General features: G+C 46.7%; 1 protein-coding gene across 7 annotated transcripts in view; it reads right to left on the reverse strand.

The window, feature by feature from the left end:
• Window positions 1–19,270, reverse strand: part of MAPRE3 (microtubule associated protein RP/EB family member 3) — a 173,742-nt gene that overhangs the window by 12,321 nt on the left and 142,151 nt on the right. For all 7 annotated transcript variants that reach the window (XM_063914950.1, XM_063914948.1, XM_063914952.1 and 4 more), the window contains 3 exons: window positions 11,805–12,006; window positions 4,563–4,711; window positions 1,145–1,297 (listed from right to left, as the gene is read on the reverse strand). In XM_063914950.1, the coding sequence (XP_063771020.1) occupies window positions 1,145–1,297; window positions 4,563–4,711; window positions 11,805–12,006 (504 nt within the window). The remainder of the gene's footprint in view (window positions 1–1,144; window positions 1,298–4,562; window positions 4,712–11,804; window positions 12,007–19,270) is intronic.

Genomic DNA, 19,270 nt, shown 5'->3' on the forward strand with positions numbered 1-19,270 from the left:
GCGCCTAATTATGTGCCCCCCCTCTCTTTTTAACCCTCTTCTACCGTGTATCTGTACGGGAGAGCCTGTGGAGCTTCCTCTCAGCGGAGCTGTGGAGAAAAAATGGCACTGGTGAGTGCTGAGGAAGAAGCCCCGCCCCCTCGGCGGCGGGCTTCTGTCCCGCTTAAATATGCAATTCTTGGCGGGGGCTCATACATATATACAGTGCCCAGCTGTATATATGTTTAACTTTGCCAAAAGAGGTCCCAAATGCTGCCCAGGGCGCCCCCCCCCCCCCTGCGCCCTGCACCCTTACAGTGACCGAAGTATGTGCGGTGTGTGGGAGCAATGGCGCACAGCTGCAGTGCTGTGCGTTACCTCAGTGAAGATCACGGAGTCTTCTGCCGCCTGTGAAGTCTTCTTTGCTTCTCATACTCACCCGGCTTCTGTCTTCCGGCCCTGCGAGTGGGACGGCGGCACGGCTCTGGGACCGGATGGCGAGGGTGAGATCCTGCGTACCGATCCCTCTGGAGCTAATGGTGTCCAGTAGCCTAAGAAGCAGGACCTAGCTTCAGAGAGTAGGGCTGCTTCTCTCCCCTCTGTCCCACGATGCAGGGAGTCTGTTGCCAGCAGATCTCCCTGAAAATAAAAAACCTAACAAAATACTTTCTATCAGTAAACTCAGGAGAGCTCACTGAAAAGCACCCAGCTCGTCTGGGCACAGTCTCAAACTGAGGTCTGGAGGAGGGGCACAGAGGGAGGAGCCAGTGCACACCAGGAACTAAATTCTTTCTTAAAGTGCCCATGTCTCCTGCGGAGCCCGTCTATCCCCATGGTCCTTACGGAGTCCCCAGCAGCCAATAGGACGTTAGAGAAATTATTATATAGATAACAATAATGTGGTCCACCTTCAGTTCTATTTAATTGTTTGCATGTGCCACTTTACTACTACTTTATATTGTTGTCTATCTACACTATGAATAAGACTATTTTCCACCGGCATGGTCTCATACACAGTACACATCCGGTCCCTGCTGTACAAGGACTTCCCAGAAGGAGCCTTGAGCAATATAACAGGGTGGGGTAAAGGCAAATTACCCCCTTTAATGCTGAGTTATGACTGCAGTGCTATAGAGGCAGGGTTCCCCTGGGGGGCTGGACGCACCTCTGTGGCGTACAAGATGTCGATGATTTTGGAGAGGACGGCCGGGTTCTCGCTCTCGTGCTCCTGGCAGATAAGTTCAATATCTCGCAGTTTGGTGAAGTAGAAATCTCGCTCTTTCTCCAGCCCATCGACGGTCAACTTCAGCTCCATTAACTAGACATGGGGAGGGGAGACAGCGGATTAAGAATAGCGCAGCGAGAGGAGGCAGCCATTGTGTGGAATGAAAGAAGACAAGCAACTCACTAGGAATCGGAACTCCATGGATTTACATTGGAATGAACGCAAGATCTGCTCTGTAAGATGGTGTATGGGTTACGTACATTATACTCAGACATTATGCAAAACTTTAGTTATTTGAAATAGTGCACACTTCCCACAGATACTTCAGGTCACTGCTGGATCTACAAAACATGAGCCTCCTGCACTCTAAAGGTCTCACGTACATTCACATGTATATGTTGCACGTGAAAATGGCGGCATGCGTTGGCGTGAAACCTTTTTCGTGATCTGATGGGAGGGGCTGAGCAGATTAGGGAGGTCCTGAGTGCAGGATTGTGCCAGGTTATGCACCGACTCACCCAAAAAAAATGACATTTAGAGGAATTAACTAAAGTGCGGTTTCTGTGGCGTTATGACACTGCCTCACGTCCCACGCCGCTATGACCTCCACACAGCTGGCAATGTTATTTACCAGTTTGGAACGTGTGTCATTTAGGGACGGCCACAACACAGGAGGTTTCACCAAAAATGTCACAAAAGTGCCGGAAAGCTGTCTGGCCAATGAGATGACGAGGGGGGAACATCATCCCCTCAGTTATTATGTATTAGAAAATGTGGAAATAACCTTAATAATTATGTTATGGGGCAATATTATTTAATGAATAGGGAACCAGATTAATGATGAATTACTGTGGGGGACATGTTTCACGCTTTGGAGAAAGATAAAGTACCAACCAATCAGCTTTGGTGATTTTACAGGATGCGTTTGAAAAATGAAAGTCAGGAGCTGATCGGTTGGTACTTAATCTCTCTTCAAGGTTTGATACAGCTCCCCCTATAAACTTATAGAATACAGTATATTAAGCTGCCAATATTAATGTGAGGAACCATAGGGCTAAGGGGGTGATTCCGAGTTGTTCGCTCGCTAGCTGCTTTTAGCAGCCGTGCAAACGCTATGCCGCCGCCCTCTGGGAGTGTATCTTAGCTTAGCAGAAGTGCGACAGAAAGGATCGCAGAGCGACACCAAAATATTTTTGAGCAGTTTCTGAGTAGCTCCAGACCTACTCTTAGCTAGCGATCACTTCAGACTATTTAGTTCCTGTTTTGACGTCACGAACACACCCTGCGTTTGGCCAGCCACACCTGCGTTTTCCCAGGCACGCCTGCGTTTGTCCCTGACACGCCTGCGTTTTTTCAGCACACTCCCTGAAAACGGGCAGTTACCTCCCAGAAACGCCCCTTTCCTGTCAATAACTCTGCGGCCAGCAGTGCGACTGAAAAGCTTCGCTAGACCTTGTGTGAAAAAGCATCGGCTGTTGTGAAAGTACGTTGTGCATGCGCATTGCGCCGCATACGCATGCGCAGAAGTGCCGCTTTTTTTGCAGAATCGCTGCGCTGCGAATGAAAACAGCTGGCGAACAACTCGGAATGACCCCCTAAAGCAAGGATCTGTGAAGCCTCTAGCGGGAAGCTGCTCCGGCCACTCTTTTTCCGCCCATAGCCGGTAATGGCATCATTAGTGTTGGCACTTGCACCAATGTGTCTCATTATCTACATATATCACTCAGAATAGCACGGAACCCTGGCCACATGGCCACCACACTCCACACTCCCAGAAGAAACAACAGTTTTGTGCAGTCACAGTGTTGTCGCCCAGTTCCCACCTGAAATCGCCCATTTTACTGAACTACAGATCAAGTAAAGATCCGGCCAACTCAGATTCATCCGGAGAGGATGTGTAAATTGGTCTCTGCGCAGCCTGACACTCGTTGTTGTGTATGTAAAGAGAGGTGCATCCAACTCAACACCTGCCCCTATATTTGGAGCTTATGGGTGAATGGGTAATGTGTAGGGTGTAATGGGTGTTTAGGACAAGTACGGGGTGTGACTGGCTGGTGGTGATATTTGAAGAATGTTTTAGAGCGGGATTTACAGTATTCTAAGGGCATGTTCTGGATTTGAACTCATTACTGAGACAGAGAATAATGGGAGTCATTCCGACCCGATCGCACGCTGCACTTCCTCGTAGCGATGCGATTGGGTCGGAACTGTGCATGTGGGGCGTGCGCATTGCGCAGGAGCGTCGTTGCCCGGTGACCCCTGTTGCCGGGTTACGACGCTGGAAACTAAGAAAGCGGTCGCAGCGGCGAGCGTAAGAAGATTGACAGAAGGAAGGCGTTCCGGGGCGTCACGTGTCCGTTGGCGGCCGTTTTCGGGGAGTGGTAAGGAAAATGCAGGCGTGTCCAGGAGAACTGAGGGCGGATGTCTGACGTCAAAGCCGGCCCCATCATCGCTGGATCCGTTGCACAGGGTAAGTATGTCCAGGGCTGCTCTTATTTAACGTGAAACTTTTTTTAGAATAGCGGGGCTGCACAAGCGTTCGCATCCCGGCTATGCTAAAATACACTCCCCCATAGGCGGGGATTAGTTGATCGCACCAGCAGTCAAAAGTTGCTTGGTGCGATCAACTCGGAATGACCCCCAATATACAATGGGGTCAATGCAGAGCTGAACGCAAGGTGGCTGCAATTGGTCAATCATTGTGTGCACAGAACTATATGCCTGTAATCATAGGTGTGCTGAGAGGTGAGTATCTCTGCTGCGGTACGCAAATCTCTGCAAACCCCGCAGTTCCACAGACTTGATCTCACTGCAATCACACGACATGGAGGCAAGGGGGGTCATTCCGAATTGTTCGCTAGCAGATTTCAGTCGCAGTGCAGCGATCAGGCAAAAAAACGGCACTTCTGCGCATGCAGCGCAATGCGCACGAGCATCGTACTATTACAACGAACGGTGTAGTTTCACACAAGGTCTAGTGAAGCTTTTCAGTCGCACTGCTGGCCGCAGATTGATTGACATGAAGTGGGCGTTTCTGGGTGTCAACTGACCGTTTTCAGGGAGTGTTGGAAAAAACGCAGGTGTGCCAGGAAAAACGCAGGCGTGGCTGGGCGAACGCAGGGCGTGTTTGTGACGTCAAAACAGGAACTGAACAGTCTGTAGTGATCGCAAGCGCTGAGTGGGTCTGGAGCTGCTCAGAAACTGCACAAAAAACGTCGTAGCCGCTCTGCGATCCTTTCATTCGCACTTCTGCTAAGCTAAAATACAGCGTTTGCACGGCTGCTAAAATCAGCTAGCGAGTGATCAACTCGGAATGACCCCCAAGATGGGACCTGTTATCTGCATTCTCCCCACTAACCTCCTGGTTAAGCTCCATTATTTGTGTGTCCAGCTCATTGCCACCGTTCCTGGTTATGGGTGGGTTTTTTCTTACAGGCTGAGATGTGGTCTGCAGTCGTGGCAAGGGCTGCAGAGTCTTGGGACCTGTTGGAGACGTTCGTTGTGCGACTGTGGACAACAAAATTAAGACACAGTTACCTTGATGCCCAAAAAAATGCCCATGGAACACAAGAGATGGCGACGGTGGAAATCTGCATTACTACCTGCACAGGTCTCTGCCTCAATTCTAACAACTACAAGACTTCTGCTGATCCTAAAACTTGGACTTCCATGTAGACGTCATCAGTATGAAGAACATAATCAAGAGAAGTATTCCTCATGGAGAAGGGGGGCAGTCTGAGGGCTGCGCTTAATCACTAGCAAAGAGAACTAGCAGCAGGTAGTGACAGTAGGAGGGGTACACACTCCCTCTAAGTACACAAAAGGAAAAATAGAAGATGCGTCACACTGCGCTTATTCTCTTGTTAAAAATATGGAGTGATTATGTGTGTAATTAAATTAATGTATATATTTCTCACAATAAAAGTCAACAAAAAAGAAAACGATTCTCCTTGGTATAGGGGGTCATTCTGACCCGTTCGCTCACTGCTTTTTGTCGCAGGCGAGCAAACGGGTCCATATTGTGCATGCCAGACGGCCGAAAGCCGTAGCAGGGCTGCAATCGCCTCTGCCTGATTGACAGGTAGAGGCGATCGCTGGGCGGGAGGGGGCAGAATGGTGGCGTTTGGCAGCCGTTTCGTTGGAGCGGTCCGGCCAACACAGGCGTGGCCGGACCGAACGCGGGGCTGGCCGCAGCGGCTGCATGACGTCACGTGCAGCCGCTGCGGGGCGGGGAGCGATGAGTAGCTCCCGGCCAGCACGCTAAAGCTGCGCTAGCCGGGAGCTACTCTTGAAGTGCAAAGGCATCACCGCTGTGCAATGCCTTTGCACTTCTGCGGAGGGCCGGCACTGACATGCGGGGCGGGCTAGCCCTGTGCTGGGCGTCCCACCGCATGTCAGTGTGAATGATCGTAGCTGTGCTAAATTTAGCACAGCTACGATCAACTCGGAATGACCCACTTAGTTTGGCAAGCACCATTGGGCTAAATCAAACAGATGGTGAAGTCCCCAAATTGCTGTAGTGAACAAAGAGACTCCCAGTGCTTTTATGCAGACAGGCTGTCTATGCAAGTTCCTCAGGTAAAATCCAAAAGTCCCAAAGGTCTGCCGGCAGACTGGAAGAATGCTGGATCGACCGGTTTCGCCTAATAATAGGCTTCATCAGGCAAGAAGAATCGTTGACGATATTACTCCATATTGAGGGACGAGTAAACCGCCCTCCAGGTGTTTCTACCCCACAGATGTGTTTATTTGTGTTACATGTTTGTAATGTCTAGTGTTAGTGTGTGTATACCGGTATTAGGCCCTTAGCCATACAGTTTTAATACAATCTTATTAGGCTTTGGTTTTATAAAATTGTCCACCTATATATATTACTAATAAACAGTTTTTTCTTGACTTTTATTGTGAGAGAGATATATACATTAATATAATTACACACATAATCACTCCATATTTTTAACAAGAGAATAAGCGCAGTGTGACGCATCTTCTATTTATTCTTTCAGGTATTCCTCATGGACTGCTCCACCTTTTCCACACTCGCCTCAAACCACAGTATAGCGAATGTACATGGGGAGGTAAAAGGCCCAGAAACAAAGCAATACTGAGAAAGGGCCTGTTTCCTGCAGAGTTTGTCATCATTGTATAGTGACACAGATGCAGTTATCCACCTATATTCAGAGCTGGCCATGTCTGTGCGGCTCTACCGTGCCTATCTATCCCCTTGTACATACAGCCAGCATCACTGTCAGTGCACATCTGCAGCAGTACAGTCCCCGCTACAAGAGATCCATCCACATTCTGCCTGATTACTCTATATGATCGTCTCAGAGTAGCCTGCGGCTACTTGTCCAATGTGCTAATGTCTCATTTCTGGCAAGTTACACACATTTACCTCTGAAGATACAGCTCATTTCTAATTTCAGCAGTAAACACAGGAGTATACAGGTGTACTCTGATGTCATCCTCTCTCCCAAGGACTACAGGTGTACTCTGATGTCATCCTCTCTCCCAAGGACTACAGGTGTACTCTGATGTCATCCTCTCTCCCAAGGACTACAGGCGTACTCTGATGTCATCCTCTCTCCCAAGGACTACAGGTGTACTCTGATGTCATCCTCTCTCCCAAGGACTACAGGTGTACTCTGATGTCATCCTCTCTCCCAAGGACTACAGGCGTACTCTGATGTCATCCTCTCTCCAAAGGACTATAGGTGTACTCTGATGTCATCCTCTCTCCCAAAGACTACAGGTGTACTCTGATGTCATCCTCTCTCCCAAGGACTACAGGTGTACTCTGATGTCATCCTCTCTCCCAAGGACTACAGGTGTACTCTGATGTCATACTCTCTCCCAAGGACTACAGGTGTACTCTGATGTCATCCTCTCTCCCAAGGACTACAGGTATACTCTGATGTCATCCTCTCTCCCAAGGAGGACTACATGTGTACTCCGATGTCATCCTCTCTCCCAAGCACTACAGGTGTACACTGATGTCATACTCTCTCCCAAGGACTACAGGTGTACTCTGATGTCATACTCTCATCCAAGGACTACAGGTGTACACTGATGTCATACTCTCTCCCAAGGACTACAGGTGTACACTGATGTCATACTCTCTCCCAAGGACTACAGGTGAACTCTGATGTCATCCTCTCTCCCAAGGACTACAGGTGTACTCTGATGTCATCCTCTCTCCCAAGGACTACAGGTGTACTCTGATGTCATACTCTCTCCCAAGGACTACAGGTGTACTCTGATGTCATCCTCTCTCCCAAGGACTACAGGTATACTCTGATGTCATCCTCTCTCCCAAGGAGGACTACATGTGTACTCCGATGTCATCCTCTCTCCCAAGCACTACAGGTGTACACTGATGTCATACTCTCTCCCAAGGACTACAGGTGTACTCTGATGTCATACTCTCATCCAAGGACTACAGGTGTACACTGATGTCATACTCTCTCCCAAGGACTACAGGTGTACACTGATGTCATACTCTCTCCCAAGGACTACAGGTGTACTCTGATGTCATACTCTCTCCCAAGGACTACAGGTGTACACTGATGTCATACTCTCTCCCAAGGACTACAGGTGTACTCTGATGTCATCCTCTCTTCCAAGGACTACAGGTGTACTCTGATGTCATCCTCTCTTCCAAGCACTACAGGTGTACTCTGATGTCATCCTCTCTCCAAAGGACTACAGGTGTACACTGATGTCATACTCTCTCCCAAGGACTACAGGTGTACACTGATGTCATACTCTCTCCCAAGGACTACAGGTGTACTCTGATGTCATACTCTCTCCCAAGGACTACAGGTGTACTCTGATGTCATCCTCTCTTTCAAGCACTACAGGTGTACTCTGATGTCATCCTCTCTCCCAAGGACTACAGGTGTACACTGATGTCATACTCTCTCCCAACGACTACAGGTGTACACTGATGTCATACTCTCTCCCAAGGACTACAGGTGTACACTGATGTCATACTCTCTCCCAAGGACTACAGGTGTACTCTGATGTCATACTCTCTCCCAAGGACTACAGGTGTACACTGATGTCATACTCTCTCCCAAGGACTACAGGTGTACTCTGATGTCATCCTCTCTTCCAAGGACTACAGGTGTACTCTGATGTCATCCTCTACCAAGGACTACATGTGTACTCTGATGTCATCCTCTCTCCGAAGGACTACAGGTATACTCTGATGTCATCCTCTACCAAGGTCTACATGTGTACTCTGATGTCATCCTCTCTCCCAAGGACTACACGTATACTCTGATGTCATCCTCTACCAAGGTCTACATGTGTACTCTGATGTCATCCTCTCTCCCAAGGACTACAGGTATACTCTGATGTCATCCTCTACCAAGGACTACATGTGTACTCTGATGTCATCCTCTCTCCCAAGGACTACATGTGTACTCTGATGTCAGCCTCTCTCTCAAGGACTACAGGTGTACTCTGATGTCAGCCTCTCTCCCAAGGACTACAGGTGTATTCTGATGTCAGCCTCTCTCCCAAGGACTACATATGTACTATGTCAGCCTCTCTCCCAAGGACTACAGGTGTACTCTGATGTCAGCCTCCCTCCCAAGGACTACAGGTGAACTCTGATGTCAGCCTCTCTCCCAAGGACTACAGGTGTACTCTGATGTCATCCTCTCTCCCAAGTACTACAGGTGTACTCTGATGTCAGCCTCCCTCCCAAGGACTACAGGTGTACTCTGATGTCATCCTCTCTCTCAAGGACTACAGGTGTATTCTGATGTCAGCCTCTCTCCTAAGAAAGACTACATATGTACTCTGTCAACCTCTCTCCCAAGAACTACAGGTGTACTCTGATGTCATCCTCTCTCCCAAGGACTACAGGTATACTCTGATGCCATCCTCTCTCCCAAGGACTACAGGTGTACTCTGATGTCAGCCTTTCTCCTAGGGACTACAGGTGTACTCTGCTGTCAGCCTTTCTCCTAGGGACTACAGGTGTAGTCTGATGTCAGCCTCTCTCCCAAGGACTACAGGTGTACTCTGATGTCAGCCTCTTTCCCAAGGACTACAGGTGTACTCTGATGTTATCCTCTCTCCCAAGGACTACAGGTGTACTCTGATGTCAGCCTCTCTCCCTAGGACTACAGGTGTTTTCTTATGTCAGTCTCTCTCCCAAGGACTACAGGTGTATTCTGATGTCAGCCTATCTCCCAAGAACTACAGGTATACTCAGATGTCAGCCTCTCTCTCAAGGAGGATTACAGGTGTACTCTGATGTCATCGTCTCTTCCGAGGAGGACTACAGGTGTACTCTGATGTCAGCCTCTCTCCCAAGGACTACAGGTGTACTGTGATGTCAGCCTCTCTCCCAAGGACTACAGGTGTACTCTGATGTCAGCCTCTCTCCCAAGGAGGACTACAGTATGTACTCTGATATCAGCCTCTTTTTCAAGGGCTACAGGTATACTCTGCCAGACTCTCTCCCAAGGACTACAGGTATACACTGATGTCAGTGTCTCTCCGAAGGACTACAGATATACTCTGATGTCAGCCTCTCTCCCAAGGGCTACAGGTATACTCTGATGTCAGCCTCTCTCCCAAGAACTACAGGTATACTCAGATGTCAGCCTATTTCCCAAGATCTACAGGTGTACTCTGATATCAGACTCTCTCCCAAGGACTGAAGGTATACACTGATGTCAGTCTCTCTCCCAAGGAGGACTACAGGTGTACTCTGATGTCAGCTTCTCTCCCAAGGAGGACAACAGGTGTACTCTGATGTCAGCCTCTCTCCCAAGGACTAAAGGTGTACTCGGATGTCAGCCTCTCTCCCAAGGATTGCAAGTGTACTCTGATGTCAGCTTCTCTCCCAAATACTACAGGTGTACACTGTTGTCAGCCTCTCTCTCACAAGGACTACAGGTGTAATCTGATGTTAGCCCTTCTCAAAGACTACAGGTATACTCTGTCAGCCTCTTTCCCAATGTCTACTGGTATACTATGCCAGACTCTCTCCCAAGGACTATAGGTATACTCTAATGTCAGCCTTTATCCCAAGGTCTCCAGGTATACTCTGATTTAAGCCTCTATCAAAAGGTCTACAGCTATACTTTTTCAGACTCTCTCCCAAGGACTACAGATGTACTTTGATGTCAACCTCTCTCCCAAGGTTTACAGGCATACTCTGATATCAGCCTCTATCCAAAGGTCTACAGGTACACTCTGATGTCAGCTTCTATCTCCCTGGACACTCTGAAGTGATCTTGTCTTGTCCTGATGCATTCTTGGTTTTATGCTCTGAGCTGCTCAGCAAACTTTATATGCCTGCATCATTTGGAAAGCATGTTACCTGATATTTCTCTAAGGTGATGCTAACCTGAGCTCTGTGAAAGATTAGCTAAGTATCTTTCTGCATTGATATGATTTGTGCATATTGAAAAGAACTGTGTGGCAGTTCATTATAGTGAAATATATCTGGAGTATGCTGAAGATCTACTCACTACTGTAGCTTGCTGCTATGCCATACTGTATACTTTATTGGAAAGAATTGTGCGATATTTCTCTACAAGGCATTTACTAATGTATGCAGAAATCAATGCATATCTCTACTGTGAAATATAATTGTGCTATTGGAAAGAACTGTGCAACTTTTATATACAAGGCATCTACCTATATTGTACATGCAAAAATCTGTTACCTCTGATAAATCTTCTATTGTGGAAAAGACTTAGTATTTTAGGGCAAAACATTTCTCTTTTGGCAAAAAAATGCTCACCAGCACCACTTGCAGTTCACACTGCACAACTGTTAAACACATCCAGGTTCTCACAAGTGATCTCCAGTATTATAAGCAGTTAACTGCTTAGCATCAAGTGCCCACGCACTCACCACAACCCAGTCTGGCGATCCCTACTGCATTCGGTCTTCTATTCCAGGTTGAATCTCAGCAGGTTCGATTCCTCATTTACTGTACTTGCAAACTTTACTAACTTCTTTGATCACTTCACTGCCCAGACCGTCTGCATGAGGGAGTACTGTCATCCGTAAGCCTAGTTTCATTCACACCAGCAATTGTCAGTCTAGCTCAGAGATCCCAGTTCTGGCTCAATAAATTCCATAAATCTGACAGGAACCACCGGCCGTACCACCAAACTTGCCCCAGCCCCCTAGAAAGGGCAGATTTCTGTCTAAGTATGCCCTCCAAAGTAAACATTTGCAAACATGCTCATAAGTTTGACCACCATCTGTGCACTAAGCCACCTCCCAGTCCCATGTAAAGCATCAGTTTCAATGTAAATCACCATTGCTAGTCTTATGCATAAACATTGATCAGTCTTAATGCTCTTCACTTACTTTTGCAAATATTCTAACTTTTTACTAATTTTATCTAATTTATTCGAATAGACACAATTTTCTGGCATATTTAATGTAGACAAACTGGAGTATTCTAAGAGTACTTGCTCACTAGGAACGGCCGATAAAATGGTGCGCTAATGCAGGCATCACTGTGGCGCGAGATAGAGGGTCATAGGTGCAATTTTAGTAATTTCTTAGTAAGGACACATCTGTAGTTGCTTCCAGTCAGCTGAGCTGTCTTTTACATTACCTGCTGTGCCAATGGCCTTCTTGGGCTTGTAGTAGACCTGTTCTCCAGGGTTGGGAGCCGGAGCTAAGTCCTGCCCTTGTCTCGCCAGGAAGGGCTCATAGTCCTTCCCATCATAGTTTGCATCAAATAATTTCTTGAACCACTGGACGAATTCAAAGTTGTCTTGGAATCTCCCTTTCACTAGTCTTTCTACTGGGATAATCTGGAAAGAGAAGAGAAGGTGCTTTATATATATATATATATATATATATATATATATATATATATATATACATACATACATACAGTGCACCTGGAAAGTATTCACATCGCTCACTTTTTCCACATTTTGTAATGTTACAGCCTTATTCCAAACTGGAATAAATTAATTTTTCCCCCTCAAAATTCTACACACAATGGGGGTCATTCCGAGTTGTTCGCTCGTTGCCGATTTTCGCAATGCAGCGATTAGGTGGAAAATGCGCATGCGCATGGTACGCAGAGCGCATGCGCTTAGTTATTTAACTAAGAACTAGTAGATTTACACAAGCTCGAGCGAAGTTTTTTCAACGCTCGAGTGATCGTAGTGTGATTGACAGGAAGTGGGCGTTTCTGGGCGTCAACTCCGTGTTTTCACGGCGTATGCTAAAAAACGCAGGCGTGCCAAGGAAAAACGCGGGAGCGGCTGGAGAAACGGGGGAGTGGCTGGCCGAACGCAGGGCGTGTTTGTGACCTGGAACTAAACGGACTGAGCTGATCGCAATCTGTGAGTAGGTCCGGAGCTACTCAGAAACTGCAAAGAAATATGTAATAGCAAATCTGCTATCCTTTTGTTCGCTATTCTGCTAAGCTAAGATACACTCGCAGAGGGCGGCGGCCTAGCGTGTGCAATGCTGCTAAAAGCATTTAGCGAGCGAACAACTCGGAATGACCCCCAATATCCCATAATGACAACGTGAGATTTTTGCTAATTTATTAAAAATAAAAAACTAAGAAATCACATACATAAGTATTCACAGCCTTTGCTCAATAGTTTGTTGATGCACCTTTGGCAGCAATTACAGCCTCAAGTCTTTTTGAATATGATGCCACAAGCTTGGAACAACTATCTTTGGGCAGTTTCGCCCATTCCTCTTTGCAGCACCTCTCAAGCTCCATCAGGTTGGATAGGAAGCGTCGGTGCACAGCCATTTTAAGATCTCTCCAGAGATGTTCCATTGGATTCAAGTCTTGGCTCTGGCTGGGCCACTCAAGGACATTCACAGAGTTGTCCTGAAGCCACTCCTTTGATATATTGGCTGTGTGCTTAGGGTCATTGTCCTGCTGAAAGATGAACCGTCGCCCCAGTCTGAGGTCAAGAGCGATCTGGAGCAGGTTTTCATCCAGGATAGATCTGTACATTGCTGCATTCATCTTTCCCTCTAACCTAACTAGTCTCCCAGTTACTGCCGCTGAAAAACATCCCCACAGCATGATGCTGCCACCACCATGCTTCACTGTAGGGATGGTATTGGCCTGGTGATGATCGGTGCCGGGTTTCCTCCAAACATGATGCCTGGCATTCACGCCAAAGAGTTTAATGTTTGTCTCATCAGACCAGATCATTTTGTTTCTCATAGTCTGAGAGTCCTTCAGGTGCACTGTGGCAAACTCCAGGCAGGCTGCCATGAGCTTTTTACTAAGGAGTGGCTTCCGTCTGGCCATTCTACCATACAGGCCTGACTGGTGGATTGCTGTAGAGATGGTTGTCCTTTTGGAAGGATCTCCTCTCTCCACAGAGGAATGCTGTAGCTCTGACAGAGTGACTATTGGGTTCTTGGTCACCTCCATGACTAGGGCCCTTCTCCCCCCATCGCTCAGTTTAGACGGCTGGCCAGCTCTAGTAAGAGTCTTGGTGGTTCCGAAGTTCTTCCATTTACGGATGATGGAGGCCACTGTGCTCATTGGGACCTTCAAAGCAGCAGATATTTTTCTGTACCCTTCCCAAGATTTGTGCCTTGAGACAATCCTGTCTCAGAGGTCTACAGACAATTCCTTTGACTTCATGCTTGGTTTGTGCTCAGACATGCACTGTCAAGTGTGGGACCTTATATAGACAGGTGTGTGCCATTTCAAATCATGTCCAATCAACTGAATTTACCACAGGTGGACTCCAATTAAGCTGTAGGAATATCTCAAGGATGATCAGTGGAAACAGGATGCACCTGAGCTCAATTTTGAGCTTCATGGCAAAAGCTGTGAACACATATGTACATGTGATTTCTTAGTTTTTTATTTTGTAATACATTTTCAAAAATCACAAAAAAACTTTTTTCACGTTTTCATTATGGGGTATTGTGTGTAGAATTTTGAGGGAACAAATGAATTTATTCCATTTCGGAATAAGGCTGTAACATAACAAAATGTGGAAAAAGTGAAGCGCTGTGAACACTTTTCCGGATGCACTGTATGTATATATATATATATATATATATATACACACATACATACAGGTTGAGTATCCCATATCCAAATATTCCGAAATACGGAATATTCCGAAATACGGAATGTTCCGAAATACGGAATGTTTTGAGTGAGAGTGAGATAGTGAAACCTTTGTCTTCTGATGGCTCAATGTACAAACACTTTGTTTAATACACAAAGTTATAAAAAAATATTGTATTAAATGACCTTCAGGCTGTGTGTATAAGGTGTATATGAAACATAAATGCATTCTGTGCTCAGACTTAGGTCCCATCGCCATGATATCTCATTATGTATGCAATTATTCCAAAATATGGAAAAATCCGATATCCAAAATACTTCTGGTCCCAAGCATTTTGGATATCGGAGACTCAACCTGTATATATACAGAGGGGATCGAAAGTTTGGGCACCCCAGGTAAAAATTCATTTTAATGTGCAAAAAGAAGCCAAGGAAAGATGGAAAAATCTCCAAAAGGCATCAAATTACAGATTAGACATTCCTCTAACATGTCAAAAAAAGTTTGATTTTATTTCCATCATTTATACTTTCAAAAGAACAGAAAAAAAAAATGGCATCTGCAAAAGTTTGGGCACCCTGCAGAGTTAATACCTTGTACTGCACCCATTGGACAGCTGAGACCTGGCAGTGTCATGGATTGTTCTCAATCATCGTCTGGAAAGACCAGGTGATGTCAATCTCAAAGGTTTTAAAAGCCCAGACTCATCTGACCTTGCTCCAACAATCAGCACCATGGGTTCCTCTAAGCAGTTGTGTAGAACACTGAAACTGAGAATAGTTGACGCTCACAAAGCAGGAGAAGGCTATAAGAAGATAGCAAAGCGCTATCAGATGCCCATATCCTCTGCTCGGAATGTAATTAAGAAATGGTAGTATCAGGAACAGTGGAAGTTAAAGCAAGATCTGGAAGACCAAGAAAAATATCAGACAGAACAGCTCGCAGGATTGTGAGAAAAGCAAGTCAAAATCCACATTTGACTGCACGATCCCTCCAGGAAGATCTGGCAGACACTGGAGTTGTGGTACACTATTCCACTATAAAGAGATACTTGTACAAATATGGTTTTCATGGAAGAGTCATCAGAAGAAAACCTCTTCTACGTCCTCACCACAAAAATCAGCATTTGAAGTTTGCAAATGAACATATAGACAAGCCTGATGCATTTTGGAATAAAGTTCTGTGGACTGATGAGGTTAAAATCGAACTTTTTGGCCGGAATGAGCAAAAGTACCTTTGGAGAAGGAAGGGCACAGAATTTAATGAAAAGAACCTCTGTCCAACTGTTAAGCATGGGGGTGGATCAATCATGCTTTGGGGTTGTATTGCAGCCAGTGGCACAGGGAACATTTCACGAGTACAAGGAAAAATGGATTCAATAAGATTCCAGCAAATTTTGGACGTTAACTTGATGCCATCTGTGAAAAAGCTGAAGTTAAAGAGAGGCTGGCTTCTACAAATGGATAATGATCCTAAACACACCTCAAAATCCACGGTGGATTACATCAAGAGGTGTAAACTGAAGGTTCTGCCATGGCCTTCACAATCTCCTGACCTCAACATAATTGAAAATCTATGGATAGACCTTAAAAGAACAGTGCGTCACAGTCAGCCCAGGAATCTCAAAGAACGGGAAGACTTTTGTAAGGAAGAATGGGCGAAGATACCTCAAACAAGAATTGAAAGACTCTTGGCTGGCTACAAAAAGCGTTTACAAGCTGTGATACTTGCCAAAGGGGGCAGTACAAGGTATTAACTCTGCAGGGTGCCCAAACTTTTGCAGACGCCATTTTTTGTTTTCTGTTCTTTTGAAAGTGTAAATGATGGAAATAAAATCAAACTTTTTTTTGACATGTTATAAGAATGTCTAATCTGTAATTTGATGCCTTTTGGAGATTTTTCCATCTTTCCTTGGCTTCTTTTTGCACATTAAAATTAATTTTTGCCTGGGGTGCCCAAACTTTCAATCCCCACTGTATATTGTACAGGTATACATCACATCTAAGGGTCAGTGCTACTGTGCACCATATGAGGAAATACAGTAATTTGGAATATGCTCCTCACTACTGCTCATGTGAATTTGGATGTTATTGCAATTTGTGCCTTTTCTACCCTGTAAATTACATTTTTTTTCTTCAACTGATCGTGCACACAAAGCATTCTCATGCATCTTAAGCCATGCAAACTGTGACGCATTTCACGGTGTTGACAGCTTTTGTCAAGGAGGCTGGGACAGGTTAAGGTGTAAGCACGGCCAACGGGCCTGATTCACAGATGGACACAAGTGCCTTCGATTCACTGCGCAGTTTCTGTGTGAAAATGTGAAAGTGGGATTTGTACTGAGGGTGCACATTTTCACACAGACACTGGAGTAGGGGCGCCGGAATGGTTTGTGGATGGGGGGGGGCATAGTAAAAAATACATTTTGGTGCTCCCCTTGCCCTGATTCGCAAGCCTGCTCCCCCCTCCCCAATGCGGGGAGCGCTTACCTCCGGATCCCTGCGGAGACTTTCTCTTTAAAAAGGCTGCCGCTGGCGCCGCAGCATGCTGCCCCACCCTGTGTCCTGGTCGGCCCTTCACTCTTCAGGGATGCATTACTGGGAGGAGGTGTGGCCATGCTGGTACAACCCCGCCTCCTCCCAGTAGTGCATCAGTGAAGAACTGGCTAGGACAGGACAGGGGGCAGCACGCTGCTGCGCCGGCGGCAGACTTTTTAAAGTAGGAGTCTCAGCAGGGATCCGGAGCGCTCCCCCTCCCCAGCCTCTTACATGTTTTGGGAGGGGCATGCTGCAACCTTGACCCCCCCCCCATTCCGACACCTCTGCACTGGAGGCATCTCAGATCTGCCGCTTGTGTATAAAGATGCAACCATGGGACACACATCGGTCAATATTTCTGGGTAACCCTATGGCCATGCCGAATGGCCGCTGGAAGAAAGGTGCCAGAGATATTTATAATATTCGGGGTTATTCAGAGACGGACACAAATTTTGCTTCCGCTGCAAGATCTGCATCCATCTCCTCATATGCTGGGGTCCACCCATCACAGGACAAAGCCACCCAGCATGTGTGCGGCGCCGCCCCGTGATGCGTTCACAATTTAATTGCAAATGTATTGATTAGAAGACGATCGTTGACTGTGCAGCCTGGCTCTGGTAGCAGGCGGTCTGGCACCATTTTATTTCTTGGAGCAGCTGCCTGTGTGACGCCCACCAAATGCCACACCATCGCCACCCCCCCTTCCCCACGGTCGCCGGTGTCAATCACCTTGCAGTCGCATCTTTCCAGGATGCTACCGCATGGTGAAGGGTCGCACACACACACACACACACACACTATGGTCAGTGGACGTGCGCAGACCTGACGGACGTGGGCGCTGTATGCGAACGCAGTGACTGTGTCCATCTCTGAATAACCCCGTTTTGCGATCCAACCTGAATTAGGCCCATTGTTTTGAGATAGAAAGCGACTGATGTGATTATTAACTTGCACTTAATAAAAACCTTCATTTTGCCTTTGTGCCTTCTGCTCATCTGCCCCACCTGCAGCGCATCATGGTTTTGCCCAATTGCTAACTTTTTTGGTTTGCTAACACCTCTGAATAACCCCTATGGCCAAGTGAGCAAGCTAAGCAAAACCATAGCTTCTTTTCCGGAGCAAACTATGGGCTTGACAAGTAGAAGCAAATTCTGTCCGACAACAGTAGCGCCTGTGTCACCATGAGACACCTGACCGTGGGACAAATCACAGGACATGGAGGGTCATTCCGACCCATTCGCACGCTTTTTTTTGCGTTGCCGTGCAAACGGGTCCGGAATGCGCATGTGCAGCGGCCGCAATGCGCAGGCGCTGCCCGGCAACGGGGAACGCCGGGCAGCGATGGAATAAAAGAAGAAAACGATCGCTGCCGAGATCGCAACAAGATTGACAAGAGGAAGGCGTTCCGGGGTGGTAACTGACCGTTTTCTGGGAGTGGTGAGGAAAACACAGGCGTGTCCAGGCGTTTGCAGGGCGGATGTCTGAAGTCAATTCCGGGACCGGACAGGCTGAAGTGATCACAGTTGGTAAGTAAGTCCAGAGCTACTCAGAAACTGCACAAAATGTTTTTGCATAGCTCGGCTGCACAAGCGATCGCAGTCTTGCTATGCAAAAATCCACTCCCCCATAGGAGGCGTCTACCTGATCGCACGGGCAGCAAAAAGTTGCTGCGTGCGATCAGGTCAGAATGAGGGCCATGGGACAGATTCTACACTTTTTTGATATTGCTTCTTCAAAAATAATCCTGAAGAAGCAATACAGTATAAAAGTAGACATTAATCTTAATTTTGCTAATTCATTGGACTGAAGCTTTGATTTTTTTCTGTGTTCAACAGAGCTGACAATCTAATTAGTGATGCCTGGAAGAGAGGGAGACAAGGAACCAACACCGGGATTCAAACCCGGGTTTCCAGAGTGGTTCTTGATAATACTATTGTTTTCCCATACAAAACATGTCATTTGATAAATTCCATTTTTATGGTATTATCTTAAGTATTATTTTTTAATGGCCTTTGGTTATTATTATGTTGAGAAGCCTCTTGCTACCAGTGAAGGTGGTCGCAGTTTCGTTTCGCAAATGGCCGATGATTGTGGTCCGCGCATGAATCTGGCTTGTACCGTGCATGTGAAGCGATGGTCTTGCATCGGCGGTCGCAGTGTGGTTTTAGACGCAGTTTCATTGACAGACTGCAACCGTTTGGGGGAGGTGACGGAAGGTGGAGATCAATACGGAGGCATGTTGCAGCCATTTTGGAGAGGTCTTCAAGCCAGGGACTGCATCTTTGGACGCAGTTTGGCTAGCTTAGTTAAGATGGTCATTATGAGAAACTGTATGGTCAGATGGTCCCACCCATGTCCGGGCCTGATTTAGACATGTACGCAATGTCGACGTCGGACGTAGTGGAGCGATTTTTGCCAATGAGCATGTGCCAAATGCTGCACTGCATGCGCACAACGATAGTGTCTAA

The sequence above is a fragment of the Pseudophryne corroboree genome, chromosome 4, assembly GCF_028390025.1.
Source record: "Pseudophryne corroboree isolate aPseCor3 chromosome 4, aPseCor3.hap2, whole genome shotgun sequence".
Taxonomy (NCBI): Eukaryota; Metazoa; Chordata; class Amphibia; order Anura; family Myobatrachidae; genus Pseudophryne; species Pseudophryne corroboree.